General features: G+C 40.1%; 3 protein-coding genes across 6 annotated transcripts; 1 reads left to right on the top strand and 2 right to left on the bottom strand.

Annotated features, from left to right (window-relative positions):
- Nucleotides 1-161: 161 nt before the first annotated feature.
- On the bottom strand, nt 162-4,706 carry cdkn1a (cyclin dependent kinase inhibitor 1A). 2 transcript variants are annotated; one of them, XM_084040403.1, is made up of 3 exons: nt 4,467-4,706; nt 1,635-2,085; nt 162-1,527 (listed from the first exon to the last, which is right to left on the bottom strand). In XM_084040403.1, exons 2-3 carry the CDS (start codon nt 2,074-2,076, stop codon nt 1,472-1,474), a joined length of 498 nt encoding a protein of 165 aa, XP_083896529.1. In that variant the 5' UTR covers nt 2,077-2,085; nt 4,467-4,706; the 3' UTR covers nt 162-1,471. The 2 variants fall into 2 exon arrangements, with proteins under 2 accessions (XP_083896529.1, XP_083896528.1); XM_084040402.1 differs by lacking the exon at nt 4,467-4,706 and adding an exon at nt 2,446-2,657.
- A 3,335-nt stretch (nt 4,707-8,041) lies between these two features.
- On the bottom strand, nt 8,042-12,988 carry srsf3b (serine and arginine rich splicing factor 3b). 3 transcript variants are annotated; one of them, XM_084021176.1, is made up of 6 exons: nt 12,830-12,988; nt 11,705-11,915; nt 11,463-11,603; nt 9,503-9,541; nt 8,942-9,028; nt 8,046-8,675 (listed from the first exon to the last, which is right to left on the bottom strand). In XM_084021176.1, the coding sequence occupies exons 2-6, from the start codon at nt 11,905-11,907 to the stop codon at nt 8,648-8,650; spliced, it is 498 nt and encodes a 165-aa protein (XP_083877302.1). In that variant the 5' UTR covers nt 11,908-11,915; nt 12,830-12,988; the 3' UTR covers nt 8,046-8,647. The 3 variants fall into 3 exon arrangements, with proteins under 3 accessions (XP_083877303.1, XP_083877304.1, XP_083877302.1); XM_084021178.1 differs by lacking the exon at nt 12,830-12,988 and having other exon boundaries at nt 8,045-8,675; nt 11,705-11,912; XM_084021177.1 differs by lacking the exons at nt 11,463-11,603; nt 11,705-11,915; nt 12,830-12,988 and adding an exon at nt 10,420-11,436 and having other exon boundaries at nt 8,042-8,675.
- A 2,468-nt stretch (nt 12,989-15,456) lies between these two features.
- Nucleotides 15,457-27,003, top strand: LOC311021168 (S-adenosylhomocysteine hydrolase-like protein 1). Its single transcript, XM_084021570.1, has 17 exons — nt 15,457-15,927; nt 18,257-18,368; nt 18,524-18,667; nt 18,991-19,091; nt 19,421-19,523; nt 20,336-20,430; nt 20,637-20,743; nt 20,864-20,980; nt 21,913-21,976; nt 22,290-22,378; nt 22,626-22,696; nt 22,834-22,928; nt 23,079-23,177; nt 23,442-23,510; nt 23,813-23,891; nt 24,129-24,249; nt 24,369-27,003. Exons 1-17 carry the CDS (start codon nt 15,748-15,750, stop codon nt 24,373-24,375), a joined length of 1,653 nt encoding a protein of 550 aa, XP_083877696.1. The 5' UTR covers nt 15,457-15,747; the 3' UTR covers nt 24,376-27,003.
- The last annotated feature ends 20 nt before the right edge of the window (nt 27,004-27,023 follow it).

Genomic DNA, 27,023 nt, shown 5'->3' with positions numbered 1-27,023 from the left:
AAGTATCTTTACTTGAATACAGAACCTGAATGCTACCAATGTTTCTCGTAAATATAAACGACAAGAAGGATCAAATAAAGTAAGGAGCAAAACATTCACAAAAAGTTTCCTTTTGAACATTTTTATTCAAATTTGGAATTCTCATAATTATTCAACAAAAACTAAATTAACACTATAAATAAATGATAGATCTTTTCATCTGTAGCTTTTAGCACAAAACAATATGGAGGAGCGGTGTGCGAGCGTCTACAAACAGAAGTGCATTCGTTGTTTGGGGTAATGCTGTTATTTTCAGAGGGAGACAAACGTTTCAAAGCGGTGTATCGGTAAGGACTAGCTTTACAGAGACCTTGTTTGACACCCATTCAGATTAACCATAGCAGCAGGATGGCCAACATAGACGTACATAAATGTCACAAACAAACAAACTTTTAGGCAGATAATAGCATATTGTCTGTTATACCAGCACTATGCATACAAATAGAAAATAATAAAACACTTAAGCTTAGAAGATAATGCATTTGCTTCTGAAGACCCTTTTTTCCGATTGTCCTGTTTGGAGCTTCAACTACCAAAGCTAATAAAGTATCTTTATGGCACTTAATACTGGGTGCTTTGGATACACCATCTCTTGGATATGCACGTTTTTTTGTATATGCTACTTAACAGTGCTGTATTAAACTCTATAGATATATCTCTGATACGTTTATATCTAAATAGACCTAAATATAAGTGTTTTAAGTGTGTAAGATGTGTTGCTATGCACCTCATCTACAATATCTGGTCTGACCAGGGCACTTCTATCGACAAACAGTAGACGGACGCAATGAAAAAAAGGCCAAATGGCGGCACTTCTGTCGTTAATAATCTAAAGCAAAGCAACTGCATGTACAGGATATCAAAACTCTTCAAGCATTTTCCTTTGAGTACATGTTGGTAGAAAAACACATACATAAAGTATAAACACAGCCCTCATGATTCACATAATGAATATAAAACATTGTAAAAAAAACTCATTCTGCAGATTCCTCAGTCCTTAATGATTATTGCCGACATGACATGCGTTTCAAGATTACACAGTAACATAGAGGTGACTGCATTTTCAGCCCTGTGGGAATGTACAGTAGGAAATGTCGGTCAGCCCTTTGGCATCCCCATGATCCAAATGAGTATAAATCCACTGATTCGAGAGATTACCGTTAATCTTCTCTGCTCAAATGTCCCCTTCTTACCACGAGCAAAAACACCAACACCCTGTGAGTGAAAACAGAACCCTAATTAACCTGATAGATCTATTATAGTGACGCATCGCTGAGGTCCCTTGTGCTTTCAGATGATTCACTGGGTCCAAGACCTCCTGGTGAATGACTGCAGAGTCCATGCAGAGTGTGTGTTTCCTGAGAGTAGTACTGTTTGTGTGATTCTCTTGGGATATTGGCACCTTTCAGAAAGCCAACTACACTAACAAAAATCACTGGTCGGATTTGAGTGGCATCCCAACTACTCTTCTTTTAGCTGGATAGAAATCTGTTGGGATAGAGAGAAGAGAGAGAAAAAAACAGAAAATTGAGCAAACGCGCATCCACATGAAATCAAAACTTGACTTTTCAAACTTGGAGGATCTTAATATTCACCTGTAATGTTTGTCTGTTTCCTCTTCAGGCCCGTGTTCTCTCTTCTCACTGGTGTTTTCTCAATGTTCTCCTGGCTGATTGCACGTTTCTCTGGTGAACACGGGATGTTCTCCTTGTCGTTCTGTGGGAGCCCGACCCTCGCTCTTCCTTTGGGCTTATCAGCTGCCTCTGCTGACTTCAAACCTCCTGTGTGTTCCTTCATAGAGGACCTGTAGAGCGGCGGCACAGTGGTGCCCGGGATGCTCTCCCACCGGAAGTTGCTGCTCTCCAGAGGTTTGTTGGACATGAAGTCGAAGCCCCATCGCTGGCAAGCCTCCTCCAGGTCTTTCTGCAGGGCAGCCCGGCACTCCGCCTGCAGCTGCTCTCTGTCAACTGGGCCGAACAGGCTCCGTCGGGTGGGGCCCTTCCTCAGAGGGCTCAGGATCCTCTCGTGAGTAGTCATTGTTCTACACTGCAGGAAACAGAGAGGAAAAACAACGGTCAATTGGGAAAGCTGCTGCTGAACATCACTAATCATCAACCGAGGCGGGGCTGATGAGCCCTATTATTGTCACCATGACATTTCTCTTCATTATCAATCAATACGCCAAATCAACTTTTCATTATTCAACTGCAGCTTTAACTCTCAGACACCTGACATCATTTTTTGCGCAGATAAAAGATTTCGCACAAGGAAATAAAAAGACATTTTGGCACAAATTGAAAAAGGCTGAAAAAGCCTCTTGGATGAGAGGCAAAACATTTAAAAAAAACCTTCAAACAAGTCCAGTTTCCTACGTAAAGTTTTCAAAAAAGTAGAAATCAGGCTTACCATGGCTCTAATGCGTTTAAGTATCCCAACGTGAACTACAGAGCATCTCAGACTGGTGTGAGAGGGCAGCTCTTTATAAGAGCACGGGCAGCCAGCGACTCATTGAGCCCTCCTGCGTGAGTCACTGGTACATGCCTGGACATAATCTCACACAGACATGTAAAGGCAAGTCCTCAGACTGCAGAAGCACAGAGTCACCACTAGGTGTCCGCGTCAGACCTCCTACAGGCGGTCAGCTGAACTAAGCAGTGGGGTCACAGAAGGTTAATTCATCTCATTATTAAATCGATGCCAAGTCGTGGTAAACTATTTATAGAGCACTCGTGTAGGAATTGGAACAAGTATAAGGGTTTAATGGTCAAAGCACTTTTCCGTCAGAGTTACAGGAAGGAATCAGCTGTGTCTCAGGAGAATAATAGATCATCATCAGGGAAGGGCTAGGCAGGCTCCCATTTCGACGGAAAATTAAGAGAAACCAGTCCCAGCCGACCCTAATTATCAAGGTGAGGAGAGGTCATTGCAATTAGAATGATAATAGCATGAGAGACTCTAATGACTGTTCGTCATTTATTTAAGGACCCACCGGATCTGATCACTTTATGCATAACCCCCATGGCAGGACATCTGCTCTAGAACCAAAAACTCACCCACTGTGTGAATGCGTAATAGTCGTATAATATGACTATTAATAGGGACCTATTATATCTGAGTGATTAAATGAAGGTGATAAGTGTGCTGATAGCGCAGTGGTAGAGTTACCCCCCCATGTACCGTGGTTCACACAGCGGTCCCGGGTTTGAATCCGCCCTGCAGCTCTCTTTTAAAGCATGTCGTCCTCTCTCGCCCCTTTCACTCTCACACTGTCCTCCCGCAATAAAGGCCATACAACTTAAAAAAATGTATGTGTTGCTGAGATGTATTGTTATACTATATTTGCTGTTTTCATTAAAAAAGCGGCCCGAAATACCGAATGGTCTCTTACAGGACTGATGGCTACTATAAAGCTTGTCTGACATGTGAAGACAGAAAATGTGTTTCTTAAATGATCCCTGTCATATTGTTTGATAAAAGAGCTATACTTAGGAATTTAAGTCTGGTGAAACATGCGCTGTCACCTGACTTGACTGCAGCCACACAGCTCAGCACACTGAGGCTACTCCAAGTTTACTTTAAGAGGTCTGCGGGCCTCCTGGGGCCCCTGTGGAACATAATTATTAATACTGTACTATTTGACCTATTGAACTATGAGCTTCACTGGTCTCTTCCCAACCCACCCACTGGTCTCTTTTTCTTTAAGGCCAATAAATCCTCGTCTGCCTCGCCCCATCCAACTTGTTTTCCTCCACCTCACGGGTGTTACGTCACAGATAGAGCCAGGGGGCGGGGCTGGGAGGAGTGATTCGAGTCTGTGGCGGGAGAACGAAACTACTCCACGTGCGCGCGGAGGCGTCATTGACCCTGCCCACTTTACTCCTGCTCCATGCGAGGCTGGAGCTCGTGTCGGCAAGACAAACTGGGCTATCACAGGAACCCCAACCCCCTCTCACCATACAGATATATGACACATATGAATGTGAAGAAGCATAATACAACGAAACAACCTGTATTTGGAGAAGTATGGGTCTAGCTTTCAATTAACTGATATTCAGGCATACATAGAAACTTTAATTTAAGGTAATATGAGAAGTGGAATATAGAGGTCGTAGAGACATATGTATTACACACACACACACACACACACACACACACACACACACACACACACACACACACACACACACACACACACACTGACTGACTTATTTTATATAGTTCTGTTGTTAATATTATGTGATATATGTTGGTCTGTCATGGGTGTCCTGTTTTGTTTTGTTCTATCTATCTATAAGAATATATCTATATATAAATAGACACAATATGGACATGAAAGTAGATTGTATATTAGAGAATACTTATAACCCACTACATAAAGTTCTATAGTTACTTACAAACTCACAGAAAAGAGTAAAGGCTGTACTTACATTATCAGACAGCAGCAGTCGAGTTCAGATAAAATCCGTTTGATTTCAAACCGGTTGAATGAAGCTACTCTGCTCTGTTCATCCGACTCCGTGGAAAAATATATATATACCGAGGTTGATGTTATTCAATCCGCCCTCACAAATAAATCAAACAAAACTACTAGCAGCCCTCGGTATGCGACTCTTTGATAATGTCTCCAAGTGCTCTCTCAGACCCGGGCTAAAGTGTTATGAAATCCGCTCGGTCGGCGGGGAACCTTCTCTTCTTCACCTCCTCTCCTCCTCTCCTCCTCCTCCTCTCCCGTGCAGAGGCGGAGTCCGCCCGCAGACGCGTAGGATTTTTTTCCTGGTCGGGAGGAAATTCCAGCTCGAGATAACGGCAGCACCGCGAGACTGCGCGAGGACCCTCGCTCCACTTCTCAGTGCGCATGTCACGCTCTCTGCGCAGTTACCCGGATGCATAAATAAGTGGTGAGCTGTGATGGCAGTATTCACATGTGTTACTTTATTTAAAGTAGAAATACCACGAGTCAAAAAAGTATTTTATATTTTTTAAGCAAATAACATATGCTTTAACCTGTGCAGATGTATATTATTAAGACAAAATATAAATTATAACATATTATAGGTTGACTTTAATAATAACATTGACTCATGTAGTTTTGGGCTTAAATGTTATTATTTTATTTCATGTTTACAAATAATGTTAGTCATAAATACATCCATAAGAAAACATGATCATATGTTTAATGCATACAAACTTAATTTGTAAAATGACCAAAGCACTGAAGTAAATGCAGTGGAGTAAAAAGTACAATATTACTGAAACTCAGAATTTAGAGTTTAGAATTAAGTAAGACTTAGTAAGATAAATAATAAACAATGAGTGATAACAGCTTTGGACATTGAGGTTTAAACATTTCAGAGCAACTTAGTCCAACCTGCAGTTTTGTGATTTACCTCTTATTTAGTCCATTGTAACAGAACTATCTGGGCTTGTAACTTAGTCTCTAAGTGCCCGTTACAAGCTGCTGTATCTTCCTCACTGGTTATGTATTGTACTCAAAAGTCTGTTCCTGAATCCTCTTGTTTTTGAAGCCAAACTTGTTTATCAAAGCAACAGGTCAGCCAAGAGACATCTCCTCATGCTTCCCAATCCCAAGAGCCTAGTTCCCAGCGAGTCAACAACAAGTGACCTAACTGTAGGATGCCGTGTATAAAGGCCCAACTTCTCTGACAAAGACTGCACACAAGAGAAACACACCCGGTCTTGGAAGCTGACCACAAAGAGTACATCTGCAGTATATCGATATTCAGTGGTGATATACTGAATTTAATGAAGTTTAAACTAAAGGGAAAGATACAATAACTGCAAACAGTTTGTTGCAGAGCAGCAGGTGTGTGACTCTGAACTTTTACAGCTGAGTAGACACTTAATTATCTCTCAGCTCAAAGGCAGCTGCACGGTGCAGAGGCTCGGTGAGCCCCATCAAATTATCTTCATTCATTATGTGCTTCATGGTATTCAGGCCTTTGTTCTGCACAAGTGTTTACTGTGATAATGAAGCGCGAGAATATGCAATGCCAGTGGCCACTTAATTAACTATTTATTGACACGGTCGTCAAGGCAGTTTGGCTGTTTGCAGTTTGATTACTTTCCACTACGATGTAACATTAAATGTCGCTTTTTACCTGATGCTTTTTGCAAGTGTTTATTAAACATCATATATAACAGTGCCAAATAAATGGGTGCAGGAATTATTCCTCAAATACATTAATGCGTTGGAATATGTGCACTTCTGGTTCCCTCGTCTTGTTGTTATGAATGGGAATGTTAGATACCTGAAATATGGTCTGTGGTTAACACAAGCATAAGAGATTTTAATGTGTTGTTACAGAATATAAAATACACCCACTTGTGAATTTTGAAGCTTCACAACCTGTGAAAGAGCCGGTTGCTAACAAGTATGGTCATGTGGTTTGATGAGTCCAGACTGACCCTGTTCCAGAGTGATGGCACATCAGGGTAAGAAGAGAGGCAGATGCAGTGATGTTCCCATCATGCCTGTTGCCTATACCGTACAAGCCTGTGTGGGCAGCGTTATGATCCGGGGTCGCTTTAGCTCGAGTCCAGACTTTATCTCCATTGAGAATCTTTGGGATGTGCTGGTGACGATTTTATGTAGCGGTCCGACTCTCCCATCAATACAAGATCTTGGTAAAAAATGTATGCAAATCTGACGGAAAATAAATGTTGACATTGCATACGCTTATCAAAATGATGCCACAGCGAATGTCTGCTGAAATCAATTAACTCAGTTAATTTAACATCAAACATCCCCACTTTACAGAAGTATAGTCAATATTTCAACAGAGCCTTTATATGGGGGAGAGTGACTCCCTTTGGGTGAGGATTTTAGGCCTTGCAGCTCTGGAGACCTTTTACAGGAGCAGGAAAGGGTGGGGGGGGGGGGTAGCATAATAGGTAGGTATAATATTCATTCACTTGGCCATAACAAAAATCTATATGAACCAATTGTGACCAATTCTAAATTTAGTATCAACAAGTTGCACCTCTGTGTTTGTCGGACCAGTCATTAGTCCCGTCTCGTGCTCAGAACGAGTGATACAACAGTGGGTGGGCATTCCATAGGTTCCGGAATGGAGCCCCGCGAGTTCCTTTACATGCGAGTGTAAAACACATGTATACATGCGAGTGTAACGGAACTCCTCGAGTCACGCCTTCTATGACGTCAGAGTAAAGCGCGCGTAAATTTGAGTAACTCGTCCGCGTGATTGTGGATTCAGGTGGTGAACCGACACAACACTGTTCTGCGTGAACACCGAGCTGTGGGCGGAGAGTGACGGGAAAAACACGATTAGACGGCGGGAGAGAAGCGGGTTCTGTAACAGTGAAGAGCCACGTCTGTAAATCTATAGGGTACCTTAATATAAACTACATCAAGTACTCCATCACAGGTGAATAATGTTTCGTCCTTCAAGCCTCGGACATATTAAATAAACTAGGCATCACACACGCATAGCGACGTTTGCAGCAGCACAGTGACACCGTTGTTGAGAATCCCTAAAGCTCATCTATCATGGTGAACTGACTAACATCGTGTACGACAGAAAAGGAGGCAGATCTGAAGACAGATGAACTGGCCATGTGACTTTAAAAGTAAAAAAAAAACTTCAGTCCCATCACTTACAATGTATTGTTTAGGAATTCAAGTGACTATCAAGTTGTATGTAGGTGAAAGAGAATCATATACGATAGCCTACTTACAATCTATTTGTAAAAGATGTATCCAAAACCTCATTATTATCTTAAATATTTATGATTTGGACAGAAAAAGGCAGATAAAAAGGAAAGCAGTGCAACTCAAACCAAACTAATTGGAGCCCAATGAGAGGAATCAACTAAACCCATTCTTACTTTGCAAATTTCATGTGAAAGTCAGTCACCGAGAACATTGCTCCCATCCAGCTCCTAGCTTGATGATGTAGGACTGCCCTCTTGTGGAAAAGAACACGGTATCTTAAATAAAATATAAACACCACAAATCTTTTGTAATCAACCGGTATCTTTAATTGAGAGACCATTTCACATTGTATCAAACAAAAAAAAAAAAGAAAAAGAAAAAAAGGTAAACTAAGACAAAAATTAGACTTTTTTCCCTAACTCTACCATAGTTTTGGATCTTGAATGTGGGGGGTGCGTTTATTACAAAGAACCAACTTTTAACAGATGGAATCCTTCAGGGTGTAATTAGAAAGTTGAAAATAGATTGGCTTTACAGACAATCACAATGAGGGACTTTCTTATAAATCATCCCATGTCTTACTTAAAAAAATGCACACATTGAAAAAGAGGAACTACTCACACTAAGTCAAATTACACAGTACATTCATTGACAAAAAAAAATAACTGTTGAACTGGAATGCTGGGTGGCACAACTGTTTCAGGACGAGATGGACTTAGTGAGGCATCATACCTGTACACACCCACTCAATGTATGTGAAAATGACCATAACAAGGGGAGGGACACTAAAATGCTTGATTGTTTAAAAAATCCAACTCAAAAAAATGGCCATACAGAATGAATTCCATCATTTGTAATGGCCACGCCTATACAACTGTTCATCTTCAGCTCCCCTTACACCTGATAGACGTTCCTCTACTTTCTGTCGTTAGACCTGGAGCGACTGTGGGGAAGGGGAGAAAAAAACATGTTAAAGCCAGCAATAACCAAAACAACACTGTCAATCACACAAACAATTGAGACCTAGGCAAAGGACAACTGGTTTGAATGCTACTTAGCCATGTATGAGTCATTCTCAGCGGTGCAGTGTCAAGAAAAAAAAAAACAAGACGGATCCACAGTAGTTTCTATAGACTAATGATATGACTATGCTTCACATTAACTGTTCGGACACTGAAATTATCTTCAAATATCTCAAGATATCAGTACCTCCTTGATCTCGAGAACGACCTTGAAGGTTTGTGGTTCCTGTCCCGGGAGAGGGACCTCTCCCTCCTCCTGTCTCTGGAGAAAGACCTGCAAACATCAAACCATCCCATTAAACATTTCTCACATTTTCCATGTTAGCTGCATGACTATGAGGTTGGATTGGATTTTGGAACCGATTCTCAGTTGGCAAAATACAAAATACCTGGATACATTTATAAAAAAAGATATATATTTTGGGCTCATTAATGTCAGTTATTAAATCAGGACCACGTGGTTAAACAGGCTAGCTTAATAATTATAGTGATTAAAAATCAAAATGTTTGGCCTCTCAGACAAATAATGAAATTCAAACCTAATTAGGATTATACAGAATGACAACAAAACGTGTAATGTAAAAATGTTTAAATTATAAGATCTATTCTTATGACTTACATTAGATACGTTGATATAAAATATGCCATAGATAATACAGTAGGATATTAAAAAAAGAAGAAGAAGAAAATGTGTGTGTATTTAAATATAAGCTTCTGGGGTTGACTGAATAAAAGACTTCCGACAAACCTGCTTCGACTGCGGCTGAAGCTCCTCCTGCGTGGGGATCTGCACAGGGAAAATAGCAAAGTGTTAAGAGCATACACAGATGCGTCGACCCCCTGTAGAGGTCCACACTATTCCAATCCCTTTCTTACATGGGCCTCCTTCAACACAGCCCTTTGTCTAACTCAGTAACTCAAAATGGAAATAACATTTGGGCGTTTTTGCAGGAACAAAATGATCTCAAATCAGAAAATATTACTTACTGACAATGGACCTAGCGCATAAAGATGGCAGGTGCTAAATAATGATCTCTCACCTATCCCACAGTGCGTTGTGCTTATTTACATTAAGTCATCAGTAAATCAGCTGTTAAATTTAGAGCAGCAGAATAGGATGTGTCCTACAAGCTACAATTAATAGTCATAAATTGTTTTCCATGGTGTCTTACCTCAACGCTCATTACAAAATCAAATCGAGCCAACAAGCAACAACAAAGGATTTTTACACAGCACTGTAGACTGGCCATGGTGTGGGATAAAAAGATACACACACACACACAGGCCACCATCTCTATGAAACTGGTCCACTTCACCTAAAGGGAGAACATTAGGAATTGGAAGCTACCATCAAAAACAATACTGGTCGCTGGGAATATGTTTTGAGAAGCAACCAGGCTAACATCTGCTAAAACCAGCCATACAGCATAAAAAAATACCCTTTTATATTCATTGGGGGGTTGAGGAGTTTGGATTTGTGTGACATAAATCTGCTCAGAGCCCCAACTCCTACCAGATGTTTCTCTAGAATCAACATATCTGGAAATGTGATGTTCCAGACTTATGATTCAAATAATTAATAAAAGTACAACCTTTTCAAACCAGCTGTCTCTTCACTTTCAAAACTTTTATCAGCAGTGTACTGAATGAAGCAGGAAAACTTACTAGTATTTTTGGTTTCAACAAGCTAGATATGACGAAAGGGAGGCAGACTGCCGGCCGGGTAGGTAGAATTGGCTGAATAGGACTGGCCAGATGCTGCAAGGTGATTAGGTGGCAGGCAGATGGGGGCTGGCTGTGGCTTTTTTCCTGCTTTAATTGGTTAGCCGAAGCTGCTGTTGGTAGGTTGTAGACTTTTGGGTACGTAATACGCTGATTGGTCGGGAATGTGTGGTGGGCCGCTGCCGTTTGGATTAAGGTTGAAGGAGGAGGAGGTTGAGAACGGCATGCTGAGGAACCAATGGGTTGGTGCCACTTGACGACTGGCCATGCCTGGGTCATATGACAGCACCAGCCAAGCTGATTGGTGCACGATGGTCAGCAGTCACATGATGCTGAAAGAGGACTAGTTGATTGACTCAGAGGATGGTGAGAGGAGGCATGGTGACGGCTCTGCAACGGGTTTCATTCTTATTAATATAGATGAAAAATAAAAAGCATCCTCAAACAAAAGGAAAAAAATGCATCACATTTGGCACTTTAATCCCCATCCCCCCACCCGTCCCATATTTTAAACAGATTATACTTTTTCCTGACATGGAAATCAGATCTAATCCTTTTCACAGACCTATTTTGTTATATTAAAGTAGTTCAAATTAACTAATTAAGTACACTTCAAAAGAAGCATTGGTACCTAAATCAGAAGTTAAGTTTTGCGGGCCATATTTTAAGATGCATTTTGCAATAAAAAAAGACTTCACTACATACCCTAGTGTAATGTCCTATTCCCATGTCATATTTCATTATTTGGTTATAAATGTCTATCTTTTGGGCTCCTTACATAAAATGACCAATAATATCAATGAAGATGAAACTATCACAAATGTACAACTGAAAAGATTACAAACACTAAAAATGCCCAGACTGAAAGTTACCAAGAAATATTCTGCTTAAGAGAGTGGAATAAGCAAATCACAAGGCACTAATTAATGACAAACTACACCACATGATGTCCCTGCTGGCGACTGTCAAATAACAACATGTGTCACCTTCGTCTGGGTGGCGGACTGCGGCGCCTGTAGTCATCTCGGTCCCGAGGTCGCCTGCTCCACGGAGGCGGGGCACCACGGGTACGACTGCGCTTCTCACCATTGGACAGCTCTACTCGCACCCGGCAACCACACAATGTCCTATAAAAAAATAAATAAAAACAACCAGCCAGCATTAACAATCATGGTTATATCAAGATAAGGCCAGATGTTTCTCAAAATTAGTTCAAATCACTGCCTACCTTCCGTCAAGCTCACGCACGGCATCAGTTGCATCTCTGGGATCTTCAAATTCTACAAAGGCAAAGCCTGGAGGGTTCCTGGCCACCCAGACACTGCGGAGGGGACCGTAGTAGCCAAAGGATCTCTCCAACTCTGTCTTGTTTCCATTGTTGCCCAAATTTCCTACATACACCTTGCAGTCGAGAGGACAGTCACGATGCATGGCTGAATCTGAAAAATAAAACAAAAATAGTATATTGGTTATTGATGCAGCAAATGTATTCTCCTTTAAAAACACAACCACGCTTAAAATACAGTTTGTTTACATCTTATATTTGGGCACAATCTCGTGAGACAAAGACGCTAACCTACTGCATCGTACAGTACCCATGATATGGGGCCTGGTGTTTCTCAAGCGGATGAAACAATACCTCACACCACTGTTTCCTGTATTTTATCAAGGGGGAGCTAAAACCATTAGATTTACGTTCAAGGAGCTTATGGTGTGGAAATGAACGTTATTGCTCCCATTTCTACAAGGTTAAGATGCAAGACGTTCTTTATTGTCCACGGAGTGGAGACTTTCGCCAAGAAACGGCAGCATAAATAAAGCCAGTTAGCTTTCTTACGCAAACTTCCCATAATACCGTCCACCAACGTATGTCGTGCGATATGTGAATCACTTTATATACATCATTGGTCCATCTACACACCCGAACATGTTTGGAACCGAGAAGCTTGGCCTAGAGGCATACATTGTGCTACCGTTAGCTGAACAAGAGAAATTACTGGTGGTACCGTTAGTCCAACTCATACCGACCATTTTAAAGGCTGTAAGTGGTTACTTTTCGTTTACCTGAAGGGCTAACTCTTGAACTGCTCTCCACGTCCCCCCTTTAAAATGCGTTCCTTCTCATTTGGCATTAAATCACGTTTCGACGCGTAGGCGCTAATGCTAGCTAATGGCTTCTTAACGGTAGCTAAAATGGCTGACGCCATTCCGCGGCCTAGTGCTAAGGCGCCTATTTCACAGATTTCAAACAGCAAGCCTAGATTAAATTGCAGCATCGATGCAATGACCGAAGCTACGCACTCTTAACAAGTTTCGGCACGAAACACAATCAAGAACTGCGTTCAAACTCTACCCTTGTCTTCCAGTTTTGAGGTTCGGTTCTGCGCGCTTATTCTCCTGGTTCGTTCCTCTCCGTCCTTCGATGGAAAATGGCGTGACGTAAAATACGTTAGTCAGTGAGTAGGTTGACCAGCCTGCCGGGAGGGCGGGGTAAGTTGGTACTTGTGTGTGCCCTTTCGTCTCACAACACGCTTCACTCAATCTAATGTGTTCTAATTAGCATAACCGATACCACAAAGACCTCATGTTGTATGACTCGATCAAATACTTTTTTTATGTTTATGCAAAAGCTAAGTCAACGCTCATCGATCGCCCCCTGGTGGCTGGCTGCGGTACACGCCATAAATCCTGCCCCCAACATGTTAGCGGATGGGACATGATACAAGTACACCTGAAATCATAAGGAAATCTGAATAAGGTTTCTTATTTATGAAAAATACAGGAATACTATTCCTTATGAAATATTTTGTTGAAAGTGTAAATAAAATACTCGAAAACAGTTTGATAATGTGGGCAAAGCAATTCCACAATCTATTGTTTTTATGTCTTATAACTTTTGTTGATGTAATGTATTTAGTACAATCATAAAGCCTTTGTCAAGGACTTCTATCCATTTCATCAAACAAATGCTGAATTGTACAATATTTTTAAGAGAATGTAACAATACAAAATAAAAGTAAAGTAAATCCACTTTAAAATGGAGAAAATGTCTCTGCATATATATCTCTGCATATATATATATATATATATATATATATATATATATATATATATATATATATATATATATATAGACATGCCTATATATGTCTAAGCATGTCTTAGCAAATAACATAATTATTATTCTTGGGAAATTATTTTTTACATAAGAATAGATTCCTGAACACAATCAATCAGTATAATGAATGTAGATAAAGAATGATTTGAAACTCGAACTCACAAATAACCTACTGGGACTCCTTATTGCTTTAATTATTCCTTCAGATCCCCTATTTCGTGTGATTGTTGATGATGCCACATTTTTGTTTTTTTCTCCTTAATAAACCTTTATTTATAAAAATGATAGACAATCTACAGTGTACAATGAGACGAACAAAAGTAAACAGCACGTAAACATCATTCAAATGTGATAGCCTAAAACGAACACATTTAAAATCACAAAAATAAATGAACTAAATGCTGTGTTTTACTCTATTCTGTTTTATTTCTATTTGAACTGTATGTTCACTGTAAAGTGACTTTGAGTGCTATGAAAATACAATGTAATATTATTATTATTATTATTGTAACTTAACTGGAAATGAAGGACACTCATTTACAATCCTTACAGCAATATAGCATACTTCTGCATGCACCTCATAGGTACACCAATGAATTGCTTGCTAATGCAAATGCCCTCACCTCCATGAATAACATTATGCAAACTTGGACCTGCATTTCCATAGCCTTTTTCTAGTCTGAGTGCATCCCAGAGTCATCCTATCACAGCTTGAATTTCAATTGCCGGCTTATCTTGGTCAGTTAAACTCACTCACTTTTACATTCTTGGCTTTCACGTCTGCTTTTGTCAGGTTGCTGCACCATGCAACATTGACATGCACAGCACATTTTTACTCATGAACCTCAAATGCAATTGAGTTGCTTACTAAACAGTCATAGTTTATTTCATCCTGTCCATGGAGGTCTTGAGAGCCTCCCCCAGCATGCATTCAGCTCCTTTCCTTTTACAAGGAAAACCTCACATTGAGATTCAGAATCTCTTTTTCAAGTGAGTCCTGGCCAAGATGGCAAGTTAAAACACATTAAAGGAAGGAAAGATACTTTTCAGTCAGGATTTTTATACAGATGGTAATGCACACTCTGCAGAGTTTGCGAGGCTCAGTGAGGATGAGTAAATCACTGTAATCATGGGTGGAGACTATATGTGAATGGCCCTGAAACATATTCTTAGCTGATTTGGGTTGGACTGGCACTGAGGGCAAATATAGTGAGTGTCAGACAGGGTTATTATTTGAATTAAGTGTTAGCTGAAAAAACACGCCGTGTCGTAATTTATAGTAAAATAGTTTATATTCTGCAATACCAAGCGAGTAAAAGGGAGCATGAGTAGTGGATGAGGAGTCAGTTGATGTTCACGAGCTTAATGCTGCATTTATAACAACTGGGAATTGATCGCACGCCTAACGTACTGTCTGATGTGCGTTTACAGTCGATACAATTAATTTCACTCAATAACTCAAGTTGTGCGTTTGCATCATAATTATAGATTGATTTGCGAGTGTGCTTTTGGGCGAGCCCACGAATTAGTATATCACGGGAAATAAAGTGAAATAATTACAAAAGAAAAAGGTGTTTTGGGAAAAACATTCTTGTTTTTTCTTGTGATCTCAAATTTGAAACGTCTCATGTTCTTGGATTGCAAGTTGATGAAGACATTTATGAAAAGATACATTTGTTTGGCTGCTTTCAGAACAGATCATATTTAATCGAGATACAGAATTAGCACGTTAAATTCAGGTGAAACACGTTGTTCTTTGTTGTCCTACTTGCCCTGAACGCAGCTGTATCACCAACGCAACGCCCCCTCTGTCTGTTGGTCACCGCCCACAAAGTTACTCAGCCAGGTGACAGCTGAGCCAGCAGGGACTCAATACGGCTGTGATCTACGCAACACAACAGGCAACATAACGACATCCGCCAGCGCCAACTCAAAGTGGAGAGACTCCATTGTTACTTTTACTTTCTGCGTTGACATTTGCGTAATTTGAAAACCTGCCTTCCGCTCGCCTTAGCAGAGTTGTTAGCTAGTAGCGCGAGGACATAATTAACGTTAGCGCCTCTGACGTTACTACCAGAGAGAGAGAGAGAGAGAGAGACAGGACTCAACGGTTGTATCTCTGAAACAGGTCACGTTAGACGGACACGGTCAACATGTCGGATTTGGCCGGGGAGGCGAAGCTGGAGGTGAAACAGGCGAGCAAAGAGGTAAAAGAGAGCGAAAACGTGGCGGAAAAATATTCAGCCATGACCGTAAGCAAGAATAGCGAAATGAACATGGGAGAGCTGTCGTCCGCCTTCAGCGCTGTGCCCACTCACAAACCAGTTAAAAAGGTAAGACAGTTCAGCCCGCTGGTCTACTCTGGTAAATGTATATCTGGCTTTTAATTCAGTCAAAATATGTGTAGCAAACTACTAGTACGGGGTCAGCTGTACCTTAATAAATAGGGTTAACAACAGGTCATATATTGCGTACCCAGTATCCTGAACAGTAATACCCTCCAGTCCTTTGCTACATCAAGGGAATACGTTTTAACCCCTCCTCTGCAAGCATCACACATTCAACACTTAGTTTGAACACATTTTAAGAAATGTTATATTAAAACAAGTTGTTTGTCTAGAAAAATAATAATTTTCTGCATGTGTACAACGACTGACGTCTGAATGTTTTCAGTTTTTTTAACCCTCAAATGGAAGATGACAAAATCAGTTCAATTCACATTTCTTGACTTCCTTACCGCATCCAACTCGAGGAAACTGAATGATTTGCTCCATCTAGCACTCACAAAAGAAGGATGTTAACCGACACTTTCAAGGAACAAGGAAGAGTTGCACCAAAGTCTGGGGTCGTGAAGTGGAAGGAATGTTCACGTTTCGTTTAAGTCGCAGTGGACTGATAAACAGGCTCTATGGTATTTTTTTGCATTGAGCAAACATATAACCCCTAGCCTGCAACTCAACTGTGAAATGCAGAATGGTATTCTGTCTGGCAGCCTCACTGTAGATTTATTTCACATCCTCATTCTCTTTCTGGGAGGAACTTAATAATTGCAGCCGTCATTAGCCAACAATTTAATGGATCTCTAATAGAACAGTTTGTGATTTTGGTTTGTTTGTTTGAATAGCTTAAGGTATCTACCAGTGCCGAATAATGAAAATGGAAATCAAGTCACGGTAATACAGTTAACATAATTCACATGCTTTTGATATGATCCTTGTAAAATTAGTGCATTTAACAACCGTTTCCCAAAGCTTTAATTCTGGACAAGAGACAACTCCTGTCAAACAAGGAAAAAATAAATATTGACAAAGTTACATGATTGGTACTTTCATCTGTCAAGTGAGGGTAAAGGTTTTAGAACTGGGTTAAGTAAGAGGACACAGAAAGGTTTAGCTTATAAAGTGTTTACATTCAGTCCAATCATCAGTCGTTCTAACAACATCACCACCATCCTTTGGTAATTTGGTCCTGTAGTCTAGAAATGTGGAGCATCTTTAATGTGGCTTTTTAATAATCAGATCTGAGGGAACCAATAACCGTTAGTATCGGTCAGGCTTTGGGATCATGCAACCCACACCAACACGTCTATGGGGAAGTGAGTGGTGTCTTGTCACCTTAATCTTAAGAAAACAGCTTCACGTTGTTCTTTGTTGCCATGTTATTTTCACTGGTATGTGGAGGGTATTCAGTGCCAGGCCCTAAACCCTGAAACTAGAGAATGACCGTGTCAGGATGAAGAACCTGACTCCCCTTCAATAATGAGGAGAATACGGCTGGAACACTCTGTATTCTCTAGGCTGATTCATTAACGTTATTTGCCCACGTTCTAATTCTTTAATGCTCATTATTTTGTTCTTGATGAAACCCAAAACAAGGGTTAAAAAGCCCAAACATTCCAGAAACTACTGAGGTGTAGAAATCTGCTCATCAGCTTCTCCGTTTACCTGGACTGGACATAATGTTAGCTCCGACAGGATTATTTTTCTCACTATCTCATGTTCCTTTGCTGCATGCAAAACCCCCCGTCAACAAGAAAAATAGCTGACCAGACATAAAGCTACATACACACAACAAAAACACCAGTTCCTCTTTCACACACACACACACACACACACACACACACACACACACACACACACACACACACACACACACACACACACACACACTCTCTAGTCTAATCACTGGAAAATCAGTGGGTAAAATACGGAAGTGCGTGCCAATCATTTTCAAACCACAACATTATTATACTGTAAAACACTCAATATAATATAATCATACATTTCACAGGGAGTTGGCCCCTCTAATGCCCAAACAAATACAATTAGTTTAATTCTTTTCATCTGTCTTGAAGTTTTGGGATCTATGGTGAACTGATGGGACTTTCACAATAATTACACAAGTATGAGTCAGATGGGGCAATCCGTCTTGATGATGCAATGACTGCTGGTCTGCAGCCAGAAACATTTATTAATATATTTTCATACCCTACTATTTTAAGGTTGGTATATCATGTTGCCAACGTGTTTCAGCAAAGATATTCATTTTTCTTAATTCCATTCCATCCACAGGATCTATAAACAAGACCTCAAGTGAATAAAAAGAGTCAAACTCCTGTTTATAAATATATCATTTTTTATTTTTTCATAATCCCCCCCCCAGCAAATCCAGTTTGTGGAGGACAAGCAGGAGTTCAGCAGGTTCCCCACCAAGGCAGGCCGTCGCTCCCTGTCCCGCTCCATCTCTCAGTCATCCACAGACAGTTACAGCTCTGGTAAGGAGAGACATCCAGATACATACATGTGCCCGGTGTTCAATTGTCAGCAGTATAATATTTTGTATGAATTTTTGAATGATGAAAACTTTTTTTATTTTTCCTTGAGTAGTTTTAACTTGGTGAGTTATTTAAAAACCTTATTTCCTTCATAGCTGCATCCTATACAGATAGCTCTGATGATGAGACCTCACCACGGGACAAAACTCAGGTCAACTCCAAAGGCAGCAGCGACTTCTGTGTCAAGAGCATCAAACAGGCCGAATTTGGCAGACGTGAGATTGAGATCGCGGAACAAGGTAAGACGCTGCAGGGACAAAGTCACCATTTTCTGTTGAATGTTGTCTAATTTATCTTAAAGACGTGTCATCATGTTGTTTTTTCAGATTTTAGAAAATATCTGTTATTGAGAAGTTGATCAACAACTCACATTTAGCAAAATAATAACATAAGAAATTCAAACATTTAAGATAGTGCTAATTATAAAGAGCAGGCCAAAAAGACTGGTATGTTCTCAAAGAGTTGCTTTATCCGGCTATATTTTCCCAAATGGAGAGTTTTGTGAGTTTCTTTTGCATCCTCTGCTGTCCACGCATCCCATTTCATGTTCTCTCGATTTCAGATATGTCGGCGCTGATCTCACTCAGGAAGAGAGCACAGAGTGAGAAACCATTGGCGGGTGCCAAGATTGTGGGCTGCACGCACATCACTGCCCAGACTGCAGTAAGAGTCCTCTCTGAGCTTCAGCACCCAAGCAAAGGTTGCAGTGTGATAGTGCCTCTGAATCAGGATAAGGACGCTTATATAAACAGTCTGCACTACTTACTACTGTCTAGAAAACAGGACTTTAAAAAAAAAAACATATGCCAGTTCTTGTATGTATGTAACGGGGCTGTCTAACAGTGTGGCAGACGTAATACAGACCTGGTTCACTGTAACCTTCAGTCTTAATACATAATGCACTTAGAATGATTGGTTTGCTGTCCGCTTGGGACCTGTGAATAGTGCCGTCTGATTTGACCTTTTTCCCACGTTTCCCTCTTTGTTTTCAGGTGCTGATCGAGACTTTGGTGGCTCTTGGGGCCCAGTGCCGCTGGACTGCTTGTAACATATACTCCACGCAGAATGAAGTGGCTGCTGCTCTGTCAGAGACTGGTAAGCAGGAGAAAAGGTGAAGAACATGTAGTTTCACCGCCCAAACACCACAACTCACTTCTACCTGTGATCGGTGCTGGTGATGACATTTAGGAGGTTGAATACAATGCAATGGACACCGACACCGACATGTGGAAATCATACATATTTGCGCTTCATTATATTACTTATTGCAGCCCCAACAATGAGTACAAGGTGTTTTCTTATTTGTTTTTCCGTGTGAGCATCTCTTTATATATTTTGCAACTAAGGATACTGTTTGGAAATGTTTAATAAGCTCTTGAAGAATCAGTCTTGCAGAGATAATGGGAACACATAAGATTTGCCATTTAGTGAATGAGCAGCACTACTTCAGCCTTTTATCTGTGGTTGCTATGTGACTGTTTAAGTATGTGCTGCATATCCACAGTAGACCTAATGATCTGACAAACTGAGGGATTTACAACAGATTTAGGAGTCGCTCAGTGGAGATCATGTGGAAAAAATATACATTTTCATTAGACGATAGGGCACGAGGAAACATAAACGTCAGCTGCTGTTGAACTGTTCTACAGCTTGGTCTAACACACAAGTTAAATTCACATTGCTTCTTGGGAGCTGTACTCACTGACATGTTCACAAATATGTAATGTAGAATATTTAAGGGACTTTTGAACCAGATTGGTCTGTTTTTTACTAAATAATTCAACGTCACAGTTTTGCCATCATTCGTTGTTATTGTTAGAAAAAGTGTATTTTATGGCAGCTTATAGACAAACACAGCGTTGTTGATGTGAGGTCATTTAAAATATTACACAACTATTCTGTTTCAGGGGTGGCTGTGTTTGCCTGGAAAGGGGAGTCCGAGGACGATTTCTGGTGGTGTATCGACCGCTGTGTCAACACTGAGGGTTGGCAGCCTAACATGGTACGCAGAAAAGTTTGTTTTTCTACCATTTGTGTGGAGAATGTTTACATAGCAATACACTGTGATATGTGAGTGACATAGAATAACAAATGCCTCAAATAGCCATTAAAAACATATCCATTCTTTTCACAATATTTATATGAATGGCTGTTTTATTTAAATATTTGTCTCGCAATTAATTAACATGGCTGTCTCTTATCTGTTAGATCCTTGATGATGGCGGAGACTTGACACACTGGATGTACAAGAAGTACCCCAATGTATTCAAGAAAATCAGGGGCATTGTAGAGGAGAGTGTCACTGGGGTTCACAGGTGCTTTACCGCTTAATAGATATATACACTTCCTATAAATATTTAGTGACCTGCACCCAGAGCAACACGCAGCAGCATGAAGTGAAATGTTCCTGTCCTCCTCTTCTTGCTGTTCTCTAGATTGTATCAGCTGTCTAAAGCTGGAAAACTGTGTGTGCCGGCTATGAATGTAAACGACTCTGTGACGAAGCAGAAGTTTGACAACCTCTACTGCTGCAGAGAGTCAATCCTGGACGGGTGAGTTGGCTTCAGTTTGAGGTATTTGGTTATTGGAAGGGTGAACAATAACAAAGTCAAACCGACGTTAAAACACTCGTGCAATTTGTTTATTGGACAGCTTGATAGTGACAAAGGTTTGAAAGCAACGTATTCGTGTTTCCCCTCCCACATGCTAAATGAGAAAAGACCATCATTTAACAGCTTTGACTGCAGATTTGATCAACATGCACATCATTAAGGTTTGCAAGCCATAGTCTAGTTCAGCTGTTCAAAGACTATCATGTTACTTTTGTTTCACTCCTGAGTGCATCATCAGCTGCCACATGCCTCACATCAGACCTTTGTTTACTGCAACACTGGTGTGACATAAAGGACATGCAGTCCAAGCAGGTCAAATACACATATCATCTCTCAGTCACTTTCTAAAAAGCTGTTGCTTAATGCTCTTCTCCTGTGCACACTTTCTGGACTCTGCTCAACTCTGAGCAACACAGCCGTTGCATTTATTACCGTCCTGTTAATTATCACCGTGGTGTCGTATACATAGTATTGCACGCTACGTTGCCTGCAGATCTCTTTGTTGAGTCGGTGCTTTTTACACTCACCGCTCATTACTTATTGCTGTAGCTTCTAATGAATAATCTGCAAGACACGCTGATGTGATGTAACGGGTGTTCCATTATGAATGATGGCACTAAATGTCGGCACCATCAGATCTTCAGATTTATTGCACTGGGGTATTTATGAAAACCAACGATATGTGTTGGAAAGTGTGATATTTTTTCAAAAAGACTTGCCAATATTATCCAGAATTGAAGAACTGTCAAATAGCTTTTATTGTATATCAATATCAAGCTGTCCGATTTTCTAACCCTGCTGATAGAGATACAGCTTGGCAGTTTCTCACTTCCTCACAATAGTGTTCATTTTTATGCCTCAAATCTCTGTAGCTTGAAGAGAACCACAGATGTCATGTTTGGAGGCAAACAGGTGGTCGTATGTGGGTACGGTGAGGTGAGATACTTCTTTTAACGTTAACATGCCACATTCATCTTCATCATTTAGCTGTGAAAACATTCATGGTGATGAAACATTGCAATGCTAAGACCTCAGACAACACATGTCATCACGTTTCACTGGACAATATTTACCATGTCTGACGGTTGAGTCTAGATGATGTTAGAAAATCAAATTCTCCAGGATTAAGAGAGCATTGATAGGTTTGTATTGTAGGCTTGTGTTTAAACACTGATACGTGTAATTTATTTATGACAGTCAGGTTAATAATTGGCATATGTAACTCTGCTGTATCATCTTGTCTTTGCAGGTTGGAAAAGGTTGTTGTGCTGCTCTGAAGGCTCTGGGATCTGTTGTCTATATTACAGAGATTGATCCCATCTGTGGACTGCAGGCCTGGTGAGGACAACAAGAAGTGGAACGATGAGCCAATCTGAATGTGTTGAATGTCAAAAATACATGAACAGGACAGATAGAAGTGTGGACAACATAGCATACTAACTGTGTTTTGTTAATTATTTAACAAACATATTGTGAGATGACTAATGTTTAGCTAAAACTAAAACACACTATGTTGACCCAACAGGGACTCCAGTCCTCCAGCTGAATTGAGTTGCTTGTCAATGTTCTTTTCTATCTTTAACAGCATGGATGGATTCAGGGTGGTCAAGCTGAATGAGATAATTCGCCAGGTTGATGTCATCATCACATGCACTGGTAACGCCACTTCAATCTATACCCATATCACATAATAAACACCTTTTTGTTTCCTGTCCTTTGCACTGTTCCTTAGGGCTCTATGCTAATTCTGTCTTGTGGGGCAGACGATTTACGCTGATGATGTTTTTCTGTAGGGAACAAGAATGTGGTGACCAGAGACCAGCTGGACCGCATGAAAAATGGCTCTATTGTCTGCAATATGGGCCACTCCAATACAGAGATTGATGTGGTAAATTGTGTTTACGATGGAATAATTCAAAGTTAAATCTCTCCTACAGTCTGGATTATTGGAAACAATGTGCATAAGAGGCAGGCCAGTCGCATTGTGTTGAACTATCATAAAGACCTTGAGGGGGGCTGATGTTCTTATCTCTTGCAGGCAAGTCTTCGGACCCCCGAGCTGACCTGGGAGAGAGTGCGCTCTCAGGTCGATCACGTCATTTGGCCCGATGGCAAGAGGGTTATCCTTCTGGCTGAGGTAATCGGCTACATCTGTACTCACTATATACAGATGGCGGGCATGTGATGAACGTGATGTCTTAAACTTTCTTATTAGTCTGTGTCAGTCTCATTTGTGTAAAACAAATCAATTTGATGGTGCTGAGTAAATCCAGTCTCATTTGCTGGCTTATGAAGAACATCGCCACCTGTTGATATAGAAGGTTTCATAATGTTGGAACAGTGAAACTTAAACATGATTGCCTTTTTATTGTTATTGATCACATGTCGTCTTCTTCCACAGGGACGTCTCCTTAACCTCAGCTGCTCCACTGTCCCTACCTTTGTCTTGTCCATCACAGCCACCACTCAGGTAACTGATGATACTACAGTCTAGCCTACAATATGCTAGACTGTACAGCAGCAAAAGACGCTAAGTAGTGATTGCTGCCATCCACTGCAGTTAGTATACTGTATGCAGGGTTTTTTAAAAAGACAAAACAGGTGGAGGGCATAATGGCATTTTATAGTATACAGTACACTACATCAACAACATTGCTCCTTCTCTACATCGATCTGTTATTATTGCTCTGTAATCAGTAAATTCACAGTTAAATGTATTGCTCTTCAATTCACAATGTGCATCTAGTATTATTAATCCATGTATGTGTTCAGGCCCTGGCTCTTATAGAGTTGTACAACGCTCCTGAGGGACGTTACAAGCAGGATGTTTACTTGCTTCCTAAGAAGATGGGTGAGGAAATATAGATGTTTAACCTTGACCTGCAGTACTTAAGTGTTCAAAGCTTACAAGTAGCATTACTGTCCTTCTCAGTCTGCCTTGCATGTAAGTTTATGATTAAGAGGCGAAGATGGAACATTTAAATCTTCTTACTACAGCTCTACCCAGCAGACACAAGTTATTTTCCTGTTTGAGCCTTGTGTATGTGTGTCTATCTCTTTCTTATTAAACCATATCTGCATATTTCAGATGAATATGTTGCCAGTCTACACCTGGCCACTTTTGACGCCCACCTGACGGAGCTTTCTGATGAGCAGGCAAAATACCTGGGCCTGAATAAGAACGGCCCTTTCAAACCCAACTACTACAGGTACAATTCTGTAAAATGTTGCAGCTATGAAACTAAAAGCTACAAAATAAAGTTTGCATTTGCTGTTAACATATTCCTTTTAAGTATTTCCTCACTAAATTTGTTCTTGTCATTCACAGATATTAGTCTGCAAGGGTGAAGGGTCTGCAAGCTCAACACACCTAAATGTGAATGCTTCCAAACTTCACCTATCCTTTAGACATAGGAAAGATGTATGTATATTGTATTTTATACTCTTCATAGGACCCACAGCTTCTATCTAGTTGTATTTTACTGACCACAGCAAGTTCTGCTTCACTTGCTGCTTCCTACAGAACTGCACATGGCAGCTGGCAATGAAAAGTCAGCTTGAATACAGCACTAACATCTGCTGTTCAGTGGGATGTTCTGGTACATCTATTTCCGTACCTGGTTATTCAAGAGTTCCGAAAGATATTGAATTATGTATCAATATATTGTGCCAAATGACAGGTAGGGGTAACAGTTGTTGTAAAATGCTAATAATTTGTTGTAAATACAGTTAAAGCTGCACTAAGCTATACATTTGACATAAATGTATTATATTCCTCCACTTTATTATTATTATTATTATTATTATACGTTATTCCAAAGCCATGAAACTAAAGCTCACTGAGCTTTTTAGCTGCTGTTAGCATCTTGTTTTGGCTCTCTTACCAACCTATTGTATGAAACAACCAAGAAGCAAGTCAAGCTCCAGTTGTATTTCTTAGGAGTAGGTGAACAAAATGACTTGTCTGCTCTATGTTTAAGTTGGCCACTATTTGCTGACAAATGAGCCATAACAACTTTATAACCTGATTGCAAATCAGGACTGTGTTTCTATGAATTTGTTCAATCACTTAATGCAGATTCAACGGTTTCTTTCCGCTTCGATGTGACTCGCTTACTTCATACATTCCATCCTCAACATACAGAAGAAATGTCTTGTTCTGTAGGATCATCCTCATTACTGCTAACAAGCATCCAGGAAACAAAGGAACTCACATACTTGTTGACTAAAGCAATCATAAGAAGAGAGCTTCGCATTTATTTTCTTGAAAAGATGTGTCCCTTTGTGAGTGTTTGGTGTCTGGTAAAGATAGTATCTGCACCTCAGGGCGTTCAAATATATCAAATGAATTCTCATGAAATGATCATGAACAGTAGAACTGTAGAATAGGTTAACAGATTCCAATAGTCCAATCTATGCCTCCTTTCCATGTAAGTCATTGTAAAGTCAGACAGACTACACGTTGAATAGTGTTACATGTAGTTTGTGTGTTATGGAAGCAACAGCCTCCGACCAGCAAAGTAAACTAATGCTCTGGGCTCAGACCAGCTTTGTTGTCAGCACATTTGCATTGACACGCTTTAGATTTACCCTCTGTGTAATTTTGCAGTATTGATATTTTTTTATAGCAGTTCTAATAACGCAATATAACATTTTGCTTGTGATGCTTTAAGTTGTAAAAAGGCTAAAGCACAGTCTTGCTGAGGCTTGTTAAATACACAAACTTATTGTCACAAATTAATTTTCATCTCTCACTTTATTTTGAATTTGTGGCCACGTGATTGACTTAGTTTAGAGACTCTTTTTGAATTTAAAATCTAGTATGCAGGTCGTGGCTGTGTCATGCTGAATTTAAACTCTTTGTTTTACATGCTGTGTATCATGCTGGTGGTCTGTGGGCCGATCTTACTCTAAAGAGGTGATGTATTCCTGTACCTGCCGATGGTTAAGCACCTTGTTACGGTGTTGTTTTTACTCCGTATCCTGTTTCATCAGCCTCCACAAAACTTCATCTTTAGAGTTATGGGTATTTCATTTTCTTGAATTTGAATGAGTTAATTGTTGTCACTTACTCCTGCTGTTTAATTGTATAGTAGCCCACAGGACGCTACTATGAAGTGCTTTCATCTTTGCACTCAGAGCTTTTTAAAGGCATCAGAGCCAAGGACATTCAGTGAGGACATCGTTGCCAGCAAGTTAAGCACTGTACCCATGGTTACTGGTCAATTGACAGTGCCGTGACTCACTTAGCAATTTATATTCACATGTACAACTGTGTTTTTCTCCCAATATGATAATGTGCCCAACACATGGTTGTTATTCTGCAATATTCAGTGAAAGCTATGCAGCAAAACCTACTCAATTTTCTTCTGTATTTTACTTCTGCAGTCGCGGAGGTCATCTGTTATATCAGTGTTTCACTTTACTCAAAACGTGTATTACTGTAAGATGACTAACAGCTTTAGACATTAGTGGACAACATTTTACATACTGTTGATTGATTTTAATATATATATATATATATATATATATATATATATATATATATACACACCATCCTTGTTTATTTTTTTTAACAATCAGGCATTTAAATTAATTTGTGTTTTTTTAATAATAGCACTTAAAATAATGCCTTTTATAATTAATTTGTCTTGTTTTAACTAATCAGTCATTGTACTCTAGTTTTTAACTCTTATTATAGAGACAAATGAATGTGTTCTTACTGGAGTAAACAACTTGTCAAATTGAAATGAATTAGCGTACCACTGTGATTTGACAGTTGTATGCTGTTGCTGGTTTGAAGTTTCTGAGGTGGAGACGAAGTTCTGTAAATGATCAGCTATAACCTATATTTTCAACATGATCTGTGGTTTAGTTTGAAGAATGTACTTTTGGTAGTGTACACACCCTGTTAAATTTCTGTGCACAGTTCCCTTTAATAAAATGCTGGTTAAATTTGAAAATGTCTTCGATGCATCATTTC

This window comes from Eutrigla gurnardus (genome assembly GCF_963514095.1).
Source record: "Eutrigla gurnardus genome assembly, chromosome: 2".
NCBI classification, from domain to species: Eukaryota; Metazoa; Chordata; class Actinopteri; order Perciformes; family Triglidae; genus Eutrigla; species Eutrigla gurnardus.
The sequence above is the reverse complement of the archived record's forward strand: the minus strand, read 5'-3'. Positions and strand labels throughout refer to the sequence as shown.

Excerpts from the sequence above, each read along its gene's own strand:
- LOC311021168 (XM_084021570.1), top strand. The coding sequence starts at position 15,748 with ATGTCGGATTTGGCCGGGGAGGCGAAGCTGGAGGTGAAACAGGCGAGC. Across the intron at positions 20,744-20,863 it reads AGTGTCACTGGGGTTCACAG|ATTGTATCAGCTGTCTAAAG; the intron begins GTGCTTTACCGC and ends GCTGTTCTCTAG. Across the intron at positions 22,929-23,078 it reads CCAATACAGAGATTGATGTG|GCAAGTCTTCGGACCCCCGA; the intron begins GTAAATTGTGTT and ends TATCTCTTGCAG.
- srsf3b (XM_084021176.1), bottom strand. The coding sequence starts at position 11,907 with ATGCATCGTGACTGTCCTCTCGACTGCAAGGTGTATGTAGGAAATTTG. Across the intron at positions 9,542-11,462 it reads AGTCCGCCACCCAGACGAAG|ATCCCCACGCAGGAGGAGCT; the intron begins GTGACACATGTT and ends TTCCCTGTGCAG. Across the intron at positions 8,676-8,941 it reads TCGTTCTCGAGATCAAGGAG|TCGCTCCAGGTCTAACGACA; the intron begins GTACTGATATCT and ends CCTTCCCCACAG.
- cdkn1a (XM_084040402.1), bottom strand. Across the intron at positions 1,528-1,634 it reads GAAACAGACAAACATTACAG|ATTTCTATCCAGCTAAAAGA; the intron begins GTGAATATTAAG and ends CTATCCCAACAG.